General features: G+C 43.8%; 1 protein-coding gene across 3 annotated transcripts in view; it reads left to right on the top strand.

The window, feature by feature from the left end:
• Positions 1-18,513, top strand: part of LOC115169663 (laminin subunit alpha-3) — a 97,129-nt gene that overhangs the window by 70,889 nt on the left and 7,727 nt on the right. For all 3 annotated transcript variants that reach the window (XM_029725521.1, XM_029725520.1, XM_029725519.1), the window contains 18 exons: positions 215-426; positions 510-714; positions 2,924-3,068; positions 3,345-3,485; positions 3,804-3,965; positions 4,711-4,812; positions 8,349-8,432; positions 8,570-8,800; positions 14,318-14,431; positions 15,475-15,593; positions 15,749-15,930; positions 16,055-16,108; positions 16,226-16,377; positions 16,912-17,022; positions 17,139-17,250; positions 17,476-17,643; positions 17,908-18,104; positions 18,318-18,434. In XM_029725521.1, coding sequence (XP_029581381.1) covers positions 215-426; positions 510-714; positions 2,924-3,068; positions 3,345-3,485; positions 3,804-3,965; positions 4,711-4,812; positions 8,349-8,432; positions 8,570-8,800; positions 14,318-14,431; positions 15,475-15,593; positions 15,749-15,930; positions 16,055-16,108; positions 16,226-16,377; positions 16,912-17,022; positions 17,139-17,250; positions 17,476-17,643; positions 17,908-18,104; positions 18,318-18,434 — 2,608 coding nt within the window. The remainder of the gene's footprint in view (positions 1-214; positions 427-509; positions 715-2,923; positions 3,069-3,344; positions 3,486-3,803; positions 3,966-4,710; positions 4,813-8,348; positions 8,433-8,569; positions 8,801-14,317; positions 14,432-15,474; positions 15,594-15,748; positions 15,931-16,054; positions 16,109-16,225; positions 16,378-16,911; positions 17,023-17,138; positions 17,251-17,475; positions 17,644-17,907; positions 18,105-18,317; positions 18,435-18,513) is intronic.

The raw sequence follows: 18,513 nt of genomic DNA, 5'->3' as shown, positions 1-18,513 counted from the left end.
TGATTGTAATTGTAGGATCATATTTATTTGAAACTTAAATTTCGACTTCGTGTGTGGTGAAATTAACGGGGGGATGGATTACTATTCTAATACTTTTTTAAGGGAATAGTTGTTTTTAATGTGTGGATGTAAACACGATCAATACTCTTAGAATTTCAGAACTACTTTATTTGACTGGCCTCTGACCCCGAATGTTCTCTTCCTGTTCCAACAGCCCCAGAACGTCCTCTCAGTTCTGCAGAGACTCGGCCCGCTCCCTGGTAGCAGCCTATAGTGACGGGGCCCTGCCCTGCTACTGTGACAAATCAGGGGCCACGGGGCCCACCTGTAACCCTGTAGGGGGCCAGTGTCCCTGTAGGCCCCATGTGATCGGTCGGCAGTGTACACGATGTGCCACAGGATACTACGGCTTCCCCTACTGCAGACGTAAGTAGATTTCATATACTAAAATGTCTAACACACACAGTTTCCTACCCTAACCTGTCTCTATCTTCTCTCCCCCCCTTCAGCGTGTGAGTGTGGCCAGCGGCTGTGCCACGAGGTGACAGGCCAGTGTATCTGTCCGCCCCAGACAGTGAAGCCAGTCTGTGATGTGTGTGAGAGCCAGACATTCAGCTACCACCCTCTAGTGGGCTGTGAGGGCTGTGACTGCTCCCCCAGCGGAGTCAGGCCCAACGCAGGGAGAGAATGTGACCGTGACACGGGACAGTGCACGTAAGTAGAGCTCTGTGTAGAGACTAAATCCACAAACACTACAGTTTACTATAGAATACTACAGTACTTACTATAGAATTCTGTAGTAAACTGTAATATACTATATAATACTATACTACACACTTTAGTATCCCTCAATCATGTGTAGTACTTAGTATAGAATGGTGTAGTATACTGTAGAATACTATAGTAAATACTGCAATATTTAATTAGCATATATCCTGTCCATTCCCCTCCTCCATATCCCAATTTGTGCCACCCGTAAGTGAGAAAAAAGTATAGACCATATATTGTGTTCCCTATGGTTCTAGAAAAGAGCAGATGTTCTGAACTGTCTGTTCAGATCCCAGTCCTACCTACCTACAGGTTATGGAGAATTTGCTGTAGGTTTCCTAAAGGAGAAAGCTCCCCACTTCTATGTCAAAGATAATAAGAAAATAAATACTACAGTAAATACTACAGTATACTACAGTCTGCAAAAACACCACAGTAAAGACTTAAGCAATAAGGCCCGAGGGGGTGTGGTATATGGCCAATATACCACGGGTAAGGGCTGTTCTTACACACGTGCCTGGACACAGCCCTTTGCTGTGGTATGTTGGCCATATACCACAAACCCCCAAGGTGCCTTATTGCTATTATAAACTGGTTACCAACATAATTAGAGCAGTAAAAATAAATGTTTTGTCATACCCCTGGTATGCCAATCAGCATTCAGCCAATCAGCATTCAGGGCTTGAACCACCCAGTTTATAACACAGTTTATACAATGGGTGGGACTAATCCTGAATGCTGATTGGTTAAAAGCGCATTCCAGCCGGTGTCTATTCCACTAGTTACCACCGGCTAAATCTATGACATTAAATGCCTATTTACTCTGTTCCATCTGACTGCAGAATCCACTGTCTCATCAGCAGAGGCAGGGAAGTTATAAACTTGATCTTCACTATAAAAAGCATCTAGACATTATCTCACATTTCTTTTAGACTAACATTTAGTTTTCAACAGCAGAGATTTGTATAAACCTGTCTGTCTCTCCGACAATTTAAACATTGTTTCAATATTCAAATTGGATCTCCTGCTGTCCAATAGTAATGAACGTGTTGGGAGTCGGGACGAGACAGACAGGCAGCGTTTCTCAGCCAGTCGAAATCATGACTCAGCTGGCATCATATACAAAAAAAGGTCAAATGAAACGCAGCTAATTTGCAGTCTTTCAAGCTTCAGTTTGAAGTGATTGTGTTACTGTAGCTGTGTTGTTGGCTAGCTCCTCTGAACAACAGCGTCCTGATGAGTGAGCACATTTTCTATACCAGGCGAAATCGCACCTCATTAGCTCATTGTTATGGATGTATGCAAATAAATGCCACTAGAAAACAGCTTATGCAAATGCAGCTACTTTGCTGTTATTCTGGCTGCACTTTTTGACGTGACTGTAAGTTAGCCGTAGTTGGCTAGCTAGCAAGCAATGGATAATAACGTTGCCAGCCAGTATGGCAATGGAACATTTAGAACAATGGACTGGGTCGCGTCCATAGATACAGAACAAATAGACTGAACGATTGGGTCGCATCTCTAGCAACCCTAGATGTTTTAATGAAACATTATCACTTAAATATACTACTGTTTTTTTACTACAGTATTTATACTAATGAACTGTAAATACTACAGTATACTGCAGTAAAGTCTGCAAATAGACTACGGTGAATACTATAGTATTTCTTACTATAGAATACACCAGGATTGGATTTCAACACCAGGAAATCAGCTGATTTTTGAAATCTGTTCCCAAGTATTCCCACTCATAATAGGGAGACAAGTCATCGTATACAAATATAAGCAAGATTTGAAATGATTATGTTTTTGTGAAATATTATATCTGTTTGGGCTTCTTGCGGTCAATTTGCAGTCTACAAGTTATTTGTAATTATGTTCCGGCCCCCAGACCATCTGCTCAAGAAAAAATCATCCCTTTGCTGAATCTAGTTGGTGATCTCTGGTAAACACTATTGTATTTTATTTTATTTTATATAGGAAACACCACATAAGGTGAAGGTTGTGGAGTTATGAATGAGAATACGTTTTAGATTCTCTGTATTTTTTAGCACCTTTTCTCTTAAGGCCAGAAGCTGAATATCTGAACATGGTGTGGATGAGATTTCCAAGTACAATCGTGTTAATTGTATGTATATGTTCTGTGTGTGTGAAGGTGTAAGCCCAGGATCGGTGGGCGGCAGTGTGACCGGTGTGCTGCAGGGTTCTACAGGTTCCCAGAGTGTGTCCCATGTAACTGTAACCAGGGAGGGGTCACACCTGATATATGTCACCCAGACACAGGACAGTGCCTCTGCAAGGTGACCTTATAATGCTGTATGCTTTTAAACACTAAATCATAATATTAGGATCGTCTAAATTAAGTGTACATTCGCAAATAGTGTGTTAAATCTACGTCTTTAACATGTCGACCAGACTAATTTAGCCACAAATACTCTCATCTGTAAAAACAAACCTAACATTTCTGAGGGCTTCTCTATTGGGAAGCAATGTGACTGGTTATTAGCAGGGTCAGTGACCAGGAAAAGGTTGTGACCTGTGAAATCTGGAGTAAACAGTATGTCCTGTTGTTGTAGAGGAACGTGCAGGGTGCCCGCTGTGATGCCTGTAGAGACGGGTCCTTCCACTTTGACCCCTCCCACCCCAGAGGCTGCATCAGCTGCTTCTGCTTTGGAGCCACCGACCAGTGCCAGAGCTCTGACAAACGCAGGGGGAAGGTGTGTGCGTGTGTGTGTGTTTCTGAAGTTTTATAGGCATTTTCATTGACACATTCTTTCCGTGCCATAGAAATGTGAAATAAGTTGTAATTACACTGTACCTGTTCAGACACATGATCAAACCCTTATCTAGCCAAATGATCAGTGTTGAAACAACCCACATTCCATGGAGTGGATATACCCACACCTTTGCCACACCTGCAGAACATAACTCCATTGCACATAGCATGCTATTATATTCCTATGTACATAATGGCATTTTACCAAACAATAGGCCGATAATGTATAGACAATCCTCTTTCCCTTCGCCTCCACTAGTTTATGGACATGCGTGGCTGGCGTCTGGAGAGGGCTGACCAGGAGGAGGTGGCATCAGTCCTCAACCCGTCCAGTAACACTGTGGTAGCAGACGTACAGGAGTTGCCTGGCACTACCCAGCTCCTCCACTGGGTGGCGCCACCATCCTACCTGGTAGACCGGGTGAGTAGAGAGTGGAACTTGAGAGGAGGACATGTACTGTTAGAATAGAATAGCTCAGTTTTAAAAAAAGGACATGTTTCCATAATATTTGGAAGGTCTTTTTATATCAGCATTTTTAACATTTAATCAGTTATTTAGCTGTGGATTCAGTGACAAGAACAGGAGAAGTCAGGACTTCAAGCAGCTGCCATTGAGCCTAACTACCAATGCTTTTAACAGTTCGACACTGGGTCCTGTATCAGTCCCAGTGACTCTGACTGATAGTCAGGGTTAGGGAGTAACTGATTACATGTAATCTGATTACAAAAAAACCTGTACATGTAATCAGTTATGTTACCAGAAAAAAGATTGTAATCAGATTACAGATATTTTTGGAAAAACTAGATGATTAGTTCTTGAATTACCTTTTAAATTCAGAAATGATGTTTGTGAAAAAATACATTGACACCTTTCTGTTTTCTCACTGACATTCAATTCAGCATTGTTCCACCTGAGCTAGTCTAACCACAAGTCAGAGACCACTTTGATGACACACCAAATGCGTTTGATGGATCCTTTTTGTCTTCTTCTAATGTCTCTTAAGGGGAAAGTAATCCAAAAGTAACCAGATTACGTCACTGGGTTGGGGTAATCCAAAAATTACGTTACTGATTACAATTTTGGACAGGTAACTAGTAACTGTAACGGATTACATTTAGAAAGTAACCTACCCAACCCTGCTGATAGTATTCCGCTCCTGTCTCAGGTGTCGTCCTATGGGGGCTACCTCACCTACCAGGCTAAGTCCTTTGGGATTCCCAGTGAGGGGATGTCGCTGATGGACCGCAGACCTGATGTCCTGCTCAGTGTACGTACATTATGACACATTGTATCATCACTCACTGCTAATTATGACATCTCTCTAATTGGTGTATAAGTCATATATATATATATATATATACAGTGAGGGAATAAAGTATTTGATCCCCTGCTGATTTTGTACGTTTGCCCACTGACAAAGAAATGATCAGTCTATAATTTTAATGGTAGGTTTATTTGAACAGTGAGAGACAGAATAACAACAAAAAAATCCAGAAAAACGCATGTCAAAAATGTTATAAATTGATTTGCATTTTAATGAGGGAAATAAATATTTGACTCCCTCTCAATCAGAAAGATTTCTGGCTCCCAGGTGTCTTTTATACAGGTAACGAGCTGAGATTAGGAGCACACTCTTAAAGGGAGTGTCACGTCCTGACCAGCAGAGGGAGGTAGTGTCTCAGTTGTGGTCAGGATGAGGCAGGTGGTTTGTGTTTGTTAAATGTTGTGTGGGTGATTGGACTCCCAATTGAAGGCAGGTGTGTTGAGTTGCCTTTGATTGGGAGTCCTATATAGGAGTGTGTGTTTTTCTTTGGGGTTGTGGGTAGTTGTTTGTGTGCACTGCGTTTGTTTTAGCCTGCCACACTGTTGCCGTTGTGAGTATTGTTTTTTTTGGTTTTCCAGTGGATACTTTACTTTTTTTTTATCAGTAAACATGAGTATCCACATTCCCGCTGCGCCTTGGTCTTCTCTCCACTACGAATCTTGTGACAGGGAGTGCTCATAATCTCAGCTTGTTACCTGTATAAAAGACACCTGGGAGCCAGAAGCAATCAATCAATCAGATTCCAAACTCTCCACCATGGCCAAGGCCAAAGAGCTCTCCAAGGATGTCAGGGACAAGATTGTAGACCTACACAAGGCTGGAATGGGCTACAAAACCATCGCCAAGCAGCTTGGTGAGAAGGTGACAACAGTTGGTGAGATTATTCGCAAATGGAAGAAACACAAAAGAACTGTCAATCTCCCTCGGCCTGGGGCTCCATGCAAGATCTCACCTCGTGGAGTTGCAATGATCATGAGAACAGTGAGGAATCAGCCCAGAACTACACGGGAGGATCTTATCAATGATCTCAAGGCAGCTGGGAACAGTCACCAAGAAAACAATTGGTAACACACTACGCCGTGAAGGACTGAAATCCGGCAGCGCCCGCAAGGTCCCCCTGCTCAAGAAAGCACATATACATGCCCGTCTGACGTTTGCCAATGAACATCTGAATGATTCAGAGGACAACTGGGTGAAAGTGTTGTGGTCAGATGAGACCAAAATGGAGCTCTTTGGCATCAACTCAACTCGCCGTGTTTGGAGGAGGAGGAATGCTGCGTATGACCCCAAGAACACCATCCCCACCGTCAAACATGGAGGTGGAAACATTATGCTTTGGGGGGGGTTTCTGCTAAGGGTACAGGACAACTTCACCGCATCAAAAGGACGATGGACGGGGCCATGTACCGTCAAATCTTGAGTGAGAACCTCCTTCCCTCAGCCAGGGCATTGAAAATGGGTCGTGGATGGGTATTCCAGCATGACAATGACCCAAAACACACAGCCAAGGCAACAAAGGAGTGGCTCAAGAAGAAGGACATTAAGGTCCTGGAGTGGCCTAGCCAGTCTCCAGACCTTAATCCCATAGAAAATCTGTGGAGGGAGCTGAAGGTTTGAGTTGCCAAACGTCAGCCTTGAAACCTTAATGACTTGGAGAAGATCTGCAAAGGGGAGTGGGACAAAATCCCTCCTGAGATGTGTGCAAACCTGGTGGCCAACTACAAGAAACATCTGACCTCTGTGATTGCCAACAAGGGTTTTGCCACCAAGTACTAAGTCATGTTTTGCAGAGAGGGTCAAATACTTATTTCCCTCATTAAAATGCAAATCAATTTATAACATTTTTGACATGCGTTTTTCTGGATTTTTTTGTTGTTATTCTGTCTCTCACTGTTCAAATAAACCTACCATTGAAATTATAGACTGATTTCTTTGTCAGTGGGCAAACGTACAAAATCAGCAGGGGATCAAATACTTTTTTCCCTCACTGTGTATGTATATATATACACACACACACACACACACACACACACAGTACCAGTCGAAGGTTTAGACACACCTATTCATTCAAGGGTTTTACTTTATTTTGTACTATTTTCTACATTGTACAATAATAGCGTAGACATATGGAATCATGTAGTAACCAAAAAAGTGTTAAACAAATCTAAATATTTTATATTTGAGATTCTTCAAAGTAGCCACCCTTTGCCTTAATGACAGATTTGCACACCCTATTTGATAAAACACCAAGTCCATTTTATTGCAAGAACAGCTCAAATAAGCAAAGAGAAATGACAGTCCATCACTTTAAGACATGAAGGTAAGTCAATCCGGAAAATGTCAAGAACTTTGAAAGTTTCTTCTAGTGCAGTTGCAAAAACCATCCAGCGCTATGATGAAACTGGCTTTCATGAGGACCGCCACAGGAATGGAAGACCCAGAGTTACCTCTGCTGCAGAGGATAAGTTCATTAGAGTTACCAACCTCGGATATCGGCAATTAACTGCACCTCAGATTGCACCTCACAGAGTTCAAGTAACAGACACATCTCAACATCAACGGTTCAGAAGAGACTGCGTGAATCAGGCCTTCATGGTTGAATTGCTGCAAAGAAACCACAACCAAAGGACACTAATAAGAAGACGAGACTTGCTTGGGCCAAGAAACATCAGCAATGGATAATAGACCGGTGGAATCTGTCCTTTTGTCTGGGTCCAAATTTGAGATTTTTGGTTCCAACTGCTGTCTTTGTGAGACGCGGTGTGGGTGAACGGATTATCTCTGCATGTGTAATTCCCACCGTGAAGCATGGAGGAGGATGTGTGAGGGTGTGGGGGTGCTTTGCTGGTGACACTTGTCAGTGATTTATTTCGAATTCAAGAACCACCATGGCTACCATAGCATTCTACAGCGATACGCCATCCCATCTGGTTTGCGCTTAGTGGCACTATCATTTGTTTTTCAACAGGACAATTACCCAACACACCTCCAGGCTGTGTAAGGGCTGTTTGACCAAGAAGGAAAGTGATGGAGCGCTGCATCAGATGACCTGACCTCCACAATCACCCGACCTCAACCCAATTGAGATGGTTTGGGATGAGTTGGACCGCAGAGTGAAGGAAAAGCAGCCAACTAGTGCTCAGCATACGTGGGAACTCCTTCAAGACTGTTGGAAACGCATTCCTCATGAAGTTGGTTGAGAGTGCCAAGAGTGTGCAAAGCTGTCATCAAGGGAAAGGGTGGCTATTTGAACGATCTTATATATAAAATATATTTTGATTTAACACTTTTTGGTTACTACATGTGTTATTTCATAGTTTTGATGTCTTAACTATTATTGCACAATGTAGAAAATAGTAAAAATAGAGAATAACCCTTGAATGAGTAGGTGTGTCCAATCTTTTGACTGGTACTGTATATAAGTCTTGATGACAACCTGTTCTGAGTAACCCGGTGTTATTTGTCTGTGAATCTCTCAGGGCCAGGAGATGACCCTGGTCCACATGTCCCCACATACCCCTAATCCTGACAGACTCCACCAGGGCAGAGTCCAGCTAGTAGAGGTAAAACCTAAAAAGTGGTGAAGCTGAGTCCTTATTCCATCTGTTGTGAACTCATATATTAACATTACTCATATATTAACATTTGATCAGTCCTCAACATTTCCAATCCCTCACTAACCCCTGTCTGTTCTGTTTAGGGGAATTGGCGTCACGCCGGCACCAACCGTCCTGTGTCCAGAGAGGATCTGATGGAAGTCCTGGCAGGGCTGGTTGGTCTGAGGGTGCGGGCCCTCTACTTCACCCAGAGCCAGAGACTCAGCCTGGGGGAGGTGGGCCTGGAGGAGGCCACAGACACAGGGGCCGGTGGCCCTGCCAGCACCGTGGAGGAGTGTGCCTGTTCCCCTCTCTACAGAGGAGACTCCTGCCAGGTGAGACCGATCTCATTCACTCTTAGTCCCCTAGGTGCTTCATGTAGCTCTACAGGGATCATACTTTAAAAGTATTATATAACTGCCCAGAGTTTCCAGATTTCTATGAAATATGACCTATAATTACTTACACTGAGTATACAAAACATTAAGAACACCTGTTTCCATGACATAGACTGACCAGGTGAATCCAGGTGAAAGCTATGATCCTTTATTGATGTCACTTGATAAAGTCACTTCAATCAGTGTAGATGAAGGGGAGGAGACAGGTTAAATAAGGATTTTAAACCTTGAGGCAATTCAGACATGGATTGTGTTTGTGTACCATGGGCAAGACAAAAGATTTAAGTGCCTTTGAACGGGGTGTGGTAGTAGGTGCCAGGCGCATCGGTTTGTGTCAAGAACTGCAACGCTGCTGGATTTTTCACGCTCAACAGTTTCTCATGTATATCAACAATGGTCCACCACCCAAAGGACATCCAGCCATCTTCACAGAACTGTGGAAAGCATTGGAGTCAACATGGGCCAGCATCCCTGTGGAACGCTTTCGACACCTTGTAGAGTCCATGCCCCGACGAATTTAGGCGGTTTTGAGGGGGAGGGGGGGTGCAACTCAATATTAGGAAGGTGTTCTTAATGTTTTGTACATCCAGTGTACAATATGATTGAAATAGTTTTCCTTCCCCAAATGTTTAATTAACTATGACAAAAAGAAGCTTTTCTGTGTTGGAATGGTGTGGGCTTACCTCAACAACAGAATGGTGTGGGCTTACCTCAACAACAGAATGGTGTGGGCTTACCTCAACAACAGAATGGTGTGGGCTTACCTCAACAACAGAATGGTGTGGGCTTACCTCAACAACAGAATGGTGTGGGCGTATACGGTCATTAAAAATATTGTATGCAAGTAGATTGCTGATTGGCCAGCGCATCATCCTCAGGGAGATAACAACATGTTCTTTGAGGAAACAGCAATAATGTTTTCAACGGTATGTTTCAGGTGCAGTTTTTGAAGTGTTTTTTTCTCCAATGTTGTCCAACAAGTGTTGGACAACATTGTTTGGATATGAGTTAACAGAATATTAACTTTTAAAAGTGTGATTTTCACTGGGCAGTTACTTTAAGAAAGTACTCTAGAGGTGCCTTGGTGTTTTTCTTATTTTGGTGATGGTATTGAGTCCAAGGATAGGCGGACTGTTAGCTCTCTGATGCACATCAAGTGTGGAATGGCTGGGGGCTATGTCCTAGGGGTGGGTTTGGGATTGGGAAAGAGAGGGGGAGAGACGGAGGGAGAAAAGGATTAGGAAAAAGTAAGAGAGAGAAAGAAGACAGGAGGGGCTGAGAGGGGGAGGGGCTGAGCGGGAGCGGTGTCGACCGACCGATCTAGTCATTTTGGAGAAGAGAAGAGCGAGAACTCCCCTCCCCGCTGTGGGGTTTTTGTTGTGACACGCCCTAACAATGGTGCCACGCCCAGCCTGGGGTGAGTGAGGTCACTGGCAGGCAGAGGAAAAATCCATCAGCCCATTGAAGAGCCAACGGTTTAAACAAGCCTTTGTGGAATGTCCCGGAATAAAGTGTGTGTGTGTTTCATCAGCCAAGCCCAGTAGCCCGAGGGAGAGGGATAAGATGCACAATCACGCAGACATAATATTAAAGATTATACCACTGCTGTAAATCGCTCCGTTGTGTCATAGTAACAGCAGTTCAAATCAAATACAATAAAAAAACATACAGTACCACATTTAGAACGTTAGAACCAAATTCTTCCCTGAGGTTGTTTAGTACGCGGGTGGGTCTCCTACTCCAGTTAGGAAAAGTTGGATGGAAGCATTTTCCCCCTCAGAATCCACGTATTAAATGGAACGCTGTACATCACTCGACTGTAAATGTAGGCATTTTCAGTGTGGACAATTCCATGGTAACAGAGGGATGCTGAGACTCAGATTTGTTTACAGAATGATGGCACAAACCACACAAATTGTCATTCTGTTACCAAACTGAACTGTGTTTTTGTAAAAGGTGCAATGAATTTATTTTTAAAGATGCACTATGCTGAAATCACAATTTTCTGGTTGCTATAATTGTAATAGTTTGCTTAATTTCAGTTTGTGACGACAACAAGTAAAGTGTTACCGAATCATTATACCATCTAAACCGCTGTGAAATATATTTTCCATAACCCAAAATATTGTATTTTCAGCTGTTTGAGGCTGAAAGTAAAAGACACCAAACGTAAGAACGGGAAGCATAGAAATAGCGCTTCTTAGGCTTGCTGTCAATAAGAATGACAGATCTATAACTCACATTTCTACGTGAATTTGGTCAGGTCTCCCAAATAGTTACATATTGTAGCCTTAAGTCGTCATTGTGCATAGAGTTGTATGGTTTGTTTAACATTGCAATCATGGTTTCAGCATCACTTTGTTACTGTGGAATTACCCGTGTGCAACCCTTAGGCATGGGAGTTTGACATGCCAAAGAAGCTTCGATTTTGTTTCACTGGCAATAGCTTATTAACAAAGGCCCTGATTACTTTGTAGTAGATTTTCATTTGACTTTCTATATAATTGTGTAGTAAACTCTAGTATACTGTATAATACTATACTACACACTGTAGTATCCCTTGATCATGTGTAATGCTTAGTAGCGTATACTATAGTAAATTCTACGGTAATACTATATTAATACTACAGCAAAAACACTACCGTCCGCAAAAACACTACACTTTTTTAACAGTATTAAATTTATACCCAGCCCATTCCCCTCCACCATATCCCAAATTGTGCCATCCATAAGTGAGATACCTACATGACAAATATAGACCATATACTATGTTCTCTACAGGTTATAGAAAAGAGCAGAAGCTCTGAACTATCCGTTCAGACCCCAGTCCCACCTACTTACAGGTTATGGAAAATGTGCTTTTTTTTGTATTTCTCCAGTAGGTTTCCTTAAGGAGAATGCCTCCGTTTCTATGTCAAAAGTAATAAAACAGTAAATACTACAGTAATTTCCTCAAACACTACATTAAATACTACAGTATATTACAGTCCGCAAAAACACTACATTATTTTATATACTAGTTTTCTTTTACTACAGTATTTATACTATAGTTAACTGTAAATACTACAGTATACTGCAGTTTAGTCTGCAAAAACACTACAGTGAATACTACAGTAAAGTCAACAAACACACTACAGTGAATATTTTAAACAATGCCACTTTATATAATGTTTACATACCCTACATTACTCATCTCATATGTATATACTGTACTCTATACCATCTACTGCATCTTGCCTATGCTGTTCGGCCATCGCTCATTCATATATTTTTATGTACATATTCTTATTCATTCCTTTACACTTGTGTGTATAAGGTAGTTGTTGTGAAATTGTTAGGTTCGATATTGTTAGATATTACTGCATGGTCGGAACTAGAAGCACAAGCATTTCACTACACTCGCATTAACATCTGCTAACCATGTGTATGTGACAAATACAATTTGATTTGACTATAGTATTTATACCATAGTATACTATAGTATTTTTTTTCATGTGGGTTGATTGATTTGTTTTCCCCATTTTGCGATTGTGCTCGAAGCCCTGTTACCATAGCGAGAGTATGATCTCCCTGTGTGTGTGTGTGTACGTGTGTGGGAGACGTCAACATCCTCTAGTCAGGTGTGTTCAGAGGAAATGGATAATATGTACCCTGCGGCGTTAGAAAAAGGAGAGGCGCCCTGACACATAGCCGGGCGTGGCATCTGGCAACCTGGGACGTTGTTACTCACCACCCGACACCAGATAGTACACACACATACACAGATCCAACTAACTACCACGCCCAACTGTCTCCACTGCTTCGTGTTTGGGCCGCATGATTCAGGTGTGACTGCTGCTTCTGCACTGTCTGGAGGTTTCTGACTGTTATTCACAGAACCACACAATCACACTGGCATGCTCACACATATACCCTGTGAACACATCTATAGACACACGTTAACACCAACTCACTCAGGCTCCCAGGTGGAGCCCCACCCTAGCAACCGTTTTATATGTGGATGAGGAGGCTTATGTACATTCTGACGATTTCCCTGTCGACCCTTTGTGTGTAAGTGACATTGTGTTTTCGGAAGTAGTTATAGTAACGAATGTGTTTGGACGTTTTGATTTTCAATAAAGTAAAAAAAACACTGAACCTATTTTCGAGGCTCTACATGTTTTCATGGAAAATATTGATGTTATTTCCAACAACCAATGAGCAACTCCGCCATCAATCCAGCTACATATTGTACATTTAGTTTCCTGAAAGGACAGTCTCTGTGGCATGTTAGTTAAAAACACTGGTATGCAGACTAGACATATTCATCCCCTCCTGGATCAAGATCCATGTTGCCTAAATAGTTTTGTGCGCTTCCAGTAATACCGTATACCCCGGTATGGTACAGAAACGGTATGACGGTATGAAAACCTGGATAACGCCCAACCCTAACGCGCACGCTGGTCCGTGTGTGGGTGTGCGTGTTGCTACACTGCTCTGACTGTGCTGCTGACTAAGGTACTGTAGGTGAGTGGAGAAGGGGGCGTGTCCTCTACGTGTGGGAGTGTGTGTATGTGTGTTTAAGAGGCAGAGGCAGGGGAGAGCAGGGAGTTATTTCAGACCAAACGGGAGCAATGTCAGACACGCATGTACACAGCCCCTGGAGAGGCAGAGGGACAGGCATGCTACTTCAGACCCTGCTGTGGGGAATCTTACTGGGACTATGCAGCGCAGGACACAGACCCATTAACAGGGAAGAGAGGAACCGCCATCCCAGGCAGCATGACCGAGAGGCACAGAGGATACATTATCCTTCCCTACATGACCAGGGCGGACAGAGAGTACATTACCCCTCTTTGAATGACCAGGGTACACAGAGAGTCCAGTATTCTTCTGTGAATGACCGAGGACAGACTGTTCAATACCCGTCTTTTGACGACCAAGATGCCAGCTCTCAGATCCAGGTAAAACCATGGATTTCAAGCCGATGTCGGAAGTCTGTTGGGTTACAAATAGACTTACTGTAATGTATGTTTGGTGCTCCGTGTACGAGGTTATCCTATAGAGCGAAGGGTGTGTTTGGCTTTTGAGTGGCGGCGGTGCGTTAAGGATGGATACACACTCGTCTTGTGCTCAGCGTGGTGCTGATGACACGACCCACTCGGGATTTGGGACATTGTGAGATCACTCATTGTCTGTCGCTAGGCAGATTAGCTGCCATAAACTCAGATTGCCTGTATCTCCTCAAACACTGCCACTTAGAATGGTAAAGTGTTCGTCTGTGTGGGAATTAAGTGTGTCGTTTTGAAATGTGTGTTTTAGGATTCTGTTCTGTTTGTGATAGAATTCATATTCATCCAGGAGGGTCCCATTGAGATAGAAATCACTTTCAAAATTCTGTTTTTCTGTATGATATTGTTGTATCTATGTATTTTGTTGTATCTGTATTAATGTCTGTGTGTTTCTCTGTTCCAGAAATGTGCTCGTGGTTACTATAGAGACGGCAGTGGGCCCTACCTGGGTCGCTGTGTGCCCTGCTTCTGTAACGGCCTCGCCAACGAGTGTGACGACAGGACTGGGAGGTGCCTGGTAAGAACACACACTTTTTATATTTCTATGATCGTCTTCTATTATTTCTTATTGCCGTCGCATGATCGCAAGGGAACCCGCAAGTATGTGTGTCCTGTACATACCGCCAATCAACTTCAACTCGAACGCACACAGTGCTTCTGAATTACAATCATTCAAAACCTGTGAGCCTAAAGAAGCCCTTAAGGAATTCAGTGATAACCACTTAGGCTGACATAGTAGGTGTTGCCCATGTGACTCCATCAGGGTGAGCCACAGCCCAGCAGTCATAGTCTAGACCTCACACCCCAAGCCACAGGGCATGGGGTGGGCATCCCACTCCGCCTTGGTGCCCCACACACTGTTCTGTACCATGGACGGCTAACCACATTAAACTATTGGATGATGGTGATTATATATGATTGTGATATGGGTCTACATTAGCTGTCTCCCGGTGAAACTCTAGATCTCTAAATGCACTCTATATTCTCCTTTCTCCCTCTCTCTCTCTCTCTCTCTCTCTCTCCCTCCCTCCCTCCCTCCCTCTCTCGTCTCCTCTCATCTTGCGCAAGCCACTCAAGACCAGGCCTGTGCCTCTATCTAGACCTAAGGATTCCAGGCTCACTCTCTCTGTACCATCAAAATCACTCTTTTGGGATGAATTAGGACAGAAATGTTAGTCGTTTATGGTAGAGAGGGATGACAATCACCCTCCTTTGAGATAAAAAGGGACGTAATGTAGCCTGCTGGATCTACTCTGGGCTGGAGTACGTCAGTGTGACTATGTCTACAGGAAGACAAAGTGTGTTTAGACTCACTGTGGTATTTGTTATGGACTTTTCAACAACTTAGTGAGGCTATAGGTTTTCTTTGTCTCTTGGCTATTTACTCGTATGGAGAATACACTGATTTACTGTACCTAACCCGTCACTGTGTAAACCGAACTGATAGGAACATGTCCATTATGAAGGACTAGTATTTGACGACCCCACCATTCAAATACTGTTCTTTTGGTACTAACGTGATATAGTCTAATGCATGCTTTCTACTCTTCATCTGGACAGAACTGCCAATACAACACAGCCGGGGACAGGTGTGAGAGCTGCAAAGAGGGTTACTATGGAGACGCTGCCCAGAGATCATGCCGGGTGTGCCCGTGCCCCTTTAGTGTGCCAGCTAACAGGTCAGTGTCACCAAAGAACCAATCAGTGGCAAGGTCAACCATAGTAGATGCTCCATTGGTGAAATCAAACCCTTGTCCTGTACATCACTTACCGTGGTTGGCCCGGTGTCTGAGGGTACCAAACGAACTCCTGTTTCTTCATCATTCCACTATAGTTTTGCGGTGGGTTGCAGAGAGGTTGCTGGAGGGTTCCAGTGTGTTTGCCGACCAGGCTACACAGGAGACAGTTGTGAACGATGCGCCCCTGGTTACCACGGTGATCCATTGACAGCCGGAGGAAGCTGTAGGCCTTGTGACTGTAGCGGCAACGGAAACAGCTGTGACTCCAGGACTGGTGGTGAGTGGGGATACCATACTGAGACATGACGGCGCATTGTGTCTTTTTGGTATAGCTTTACTCTGTGGATGTTTCATTTTCTTCGTCCAAATAAATACAGTGTATAATGTTGCTCTTTCTGCAGTGTGCAAGAATACGTTGGAGCCAGGGGACACCAACACAGACGAGCAGTGCCAAGGTTAGTGTCTCTGTCGTGACAGCGCGATGGATCCAATGAGAGTACAGTACAGTACATGAGGGTACCTACCTCATCATGATCAGCGGTTGATTACGTTTGTCTGTGTGGGCTTCTCAGAGTGCGACGACTGCGCCGAGACCTTACTAAACGATCTGGGGCGTCTGGATGACGAGCTGGGCAGGATTAAGACTCAGCTGGATAACGCCAGTGTCTCCGCCTCCTCTCAGGACCGACTCAGGATGCTGGAGAATACCATCACAGAGACCAAGGTATTATATGGCATTTATGTACTGTTACATACCACCCTGCCCTCTGGCTATACAGGCCACAGAAAGGATGGGAGAGGACTTCAAAACATAGCAAATTACCTAAACGCAGATACCGTGTGGATAGATGTACGTCCGTGCTCACACACACACACACAGAGCGGTAAAGGGTGTGTGCGTACTCGAACATTCCAGAATCCTGCTGATAAGCGATCTCAGTCAGTTTGTCCCAGAGCTGTGTGTCAACACATGTCAGAGCTGAACTCCCACGCGTTTGGGATCTCAGCAACTCATACGCTCCATTTGAACATACGCTGTAAGCGTTTATCAAACCAACTGGAGTAAACAAGTCACTCAGTCAACCTCTCTGACAGCCCGAGGAGTCAACAACCAGCCATATCCCATTGTACTGTAGTTCTCTCTCTCTCTCTCTCTCTCTCTCTCTCTCTCTCTCTCTCTCTCTCTCTCTCTCTCTCTCTCTCGCCATCCCATCTGATAATAAAGCGTTAAACAATAGACTGTGTGTTCCCTCCACAGAGTCTGGTGAACAAGTTCAGTTCCAGTGTGAACAGCCAGAAGCCCAAGGTTAGCCAACTGGAGCAGGACACTCTCGGTGTCAACGAGGATATCAGCGCTCTCAAAGAAAAGGTACTGGACTGGAACTCTTCCTCCTTGGTGTCTTTATTCCCCCCTGTCATGTGTGGGATTGTGTGTGCTGGCTTTGGAGAGCTAATGTTTGTGTCTATTTCTGTGTTGTCCATCAGGCGGATGGCAGGGCTGTGAATGCCCAGAAAGTGCTGGGTGATGTGGGTAAGACCCATCTGAGAGCTAAAGACCTGGACACTGAGGCTAAGAACCTGCTCGAGAAGATCCTGGGTAAAGCACCAAGTCCTTGTTCTCTAACTCGCCTGATCTCTTTGCCCCCCCCCCCCCCCTGTCTACATCTCTATCTCTCTAGCCAAATGATTCTCTTTCCTTTTCATTTTTCTGTTTTCTCACCCCTCTCTCTCTTTCTTTCTCTCTGTCTCTCTCTCCCTCTGTTGCTTTCTCTCACTGTCCCTCCCTGATATATTTCAACCTGAATGTGTGTGTCGCGTGTAGCCCTGCTGCAGCAGCTGAAAGAGTCTGGGTCCGGTGGTGATGTGGTGCCCAGTGAGAACCTGGCTAAGATGTTATCCGACGCTGAACGCATGGTGAAGGAGATGGAGAAGAGAAACTTCAACCCCCAGAAAGACGCAGCCGAGAAAGAGAGAGACGAGTCCCAGAAACGTAAGTAGTCTGCTGTGTAACCAAAACTCTTCAAATCCCTCAAGGCTTTTCTTTCATAAGATTAGAAGCTCGTACGATAACTCTGATGTTCTTGAACATTACTGGATTAGGTTGAGTTAAGATACAGATAAGAAGCATAATGTCACAATAGCGATGACTACTTTGTTTGATACCATCAGCAGCCGAATAAAATAGTGAGACTTTTTTCCTACTTTTTTCGGTCGAGAATGACAATTGATATTCTGTTCGATTCTGTTCTCCCAGTGCTGGACTACATCAAGGCTAATGTGACGAAGCAGTATGATCAGAATGAGGCAGCAGCCAAGAGGTTGAAGGGTCTGCTGAAGGACTATGAAGCTAAACTGAAGGACTTGGATGAGGCCCTGAAACAGGCTGGGGACATGGTGAAGAAAGCCAACTCTCAGAACGGACTCAACTCAGAGGCACTGAAAGACATACTGGTAATAATAAAACTCCCAGTATTTAGTATTTTCTTTTAACATGATGGTACAATGCTATCACGTATAGGCAGTTACTGTGTGCGGTAACCATGTTGTTTAGTCCGTTGCTATGGTTACTTTCATGGTTAGGGTAATTGTTTTTACCCTAAAAAGTTGACATCTTATGGCAGTAGGCCTAATGTGCTCTTAACCAAATGAATGTTTGTTCTTCAGAAACGTATGGAGGACCTGAAGAAAGAGCGTAAGAAGGTCCAGGACCAGATAGCCATGGCAGAAGATCAGCTGAAGGCCACAGAGGACCTCCTGAGAATGCTGAATGACAGCAAGACTGTAAGCACACCGACCAGCCATGTAATCTCATGTTATAACTGCATATTACCTCATGTGCATAGTCAAATTCAATATACCT

This window comes from Salmo trutta, chromosome 31 (genome assembly GCF_901001165.1).
Source record: "Salmo trutta chromosome 31, fSalTru1.1, whole genome shotgun sequence".
Classification (NCBI taxonomy): Eukaryota; Metazoa; Chordata; class Actinopteri; order Salmoniformes; family Salmonidae; genus Salmo; species Salmo trutta.
This window is presented reverse-complemented; position numbering and strand designations above follow the sequence as displayed.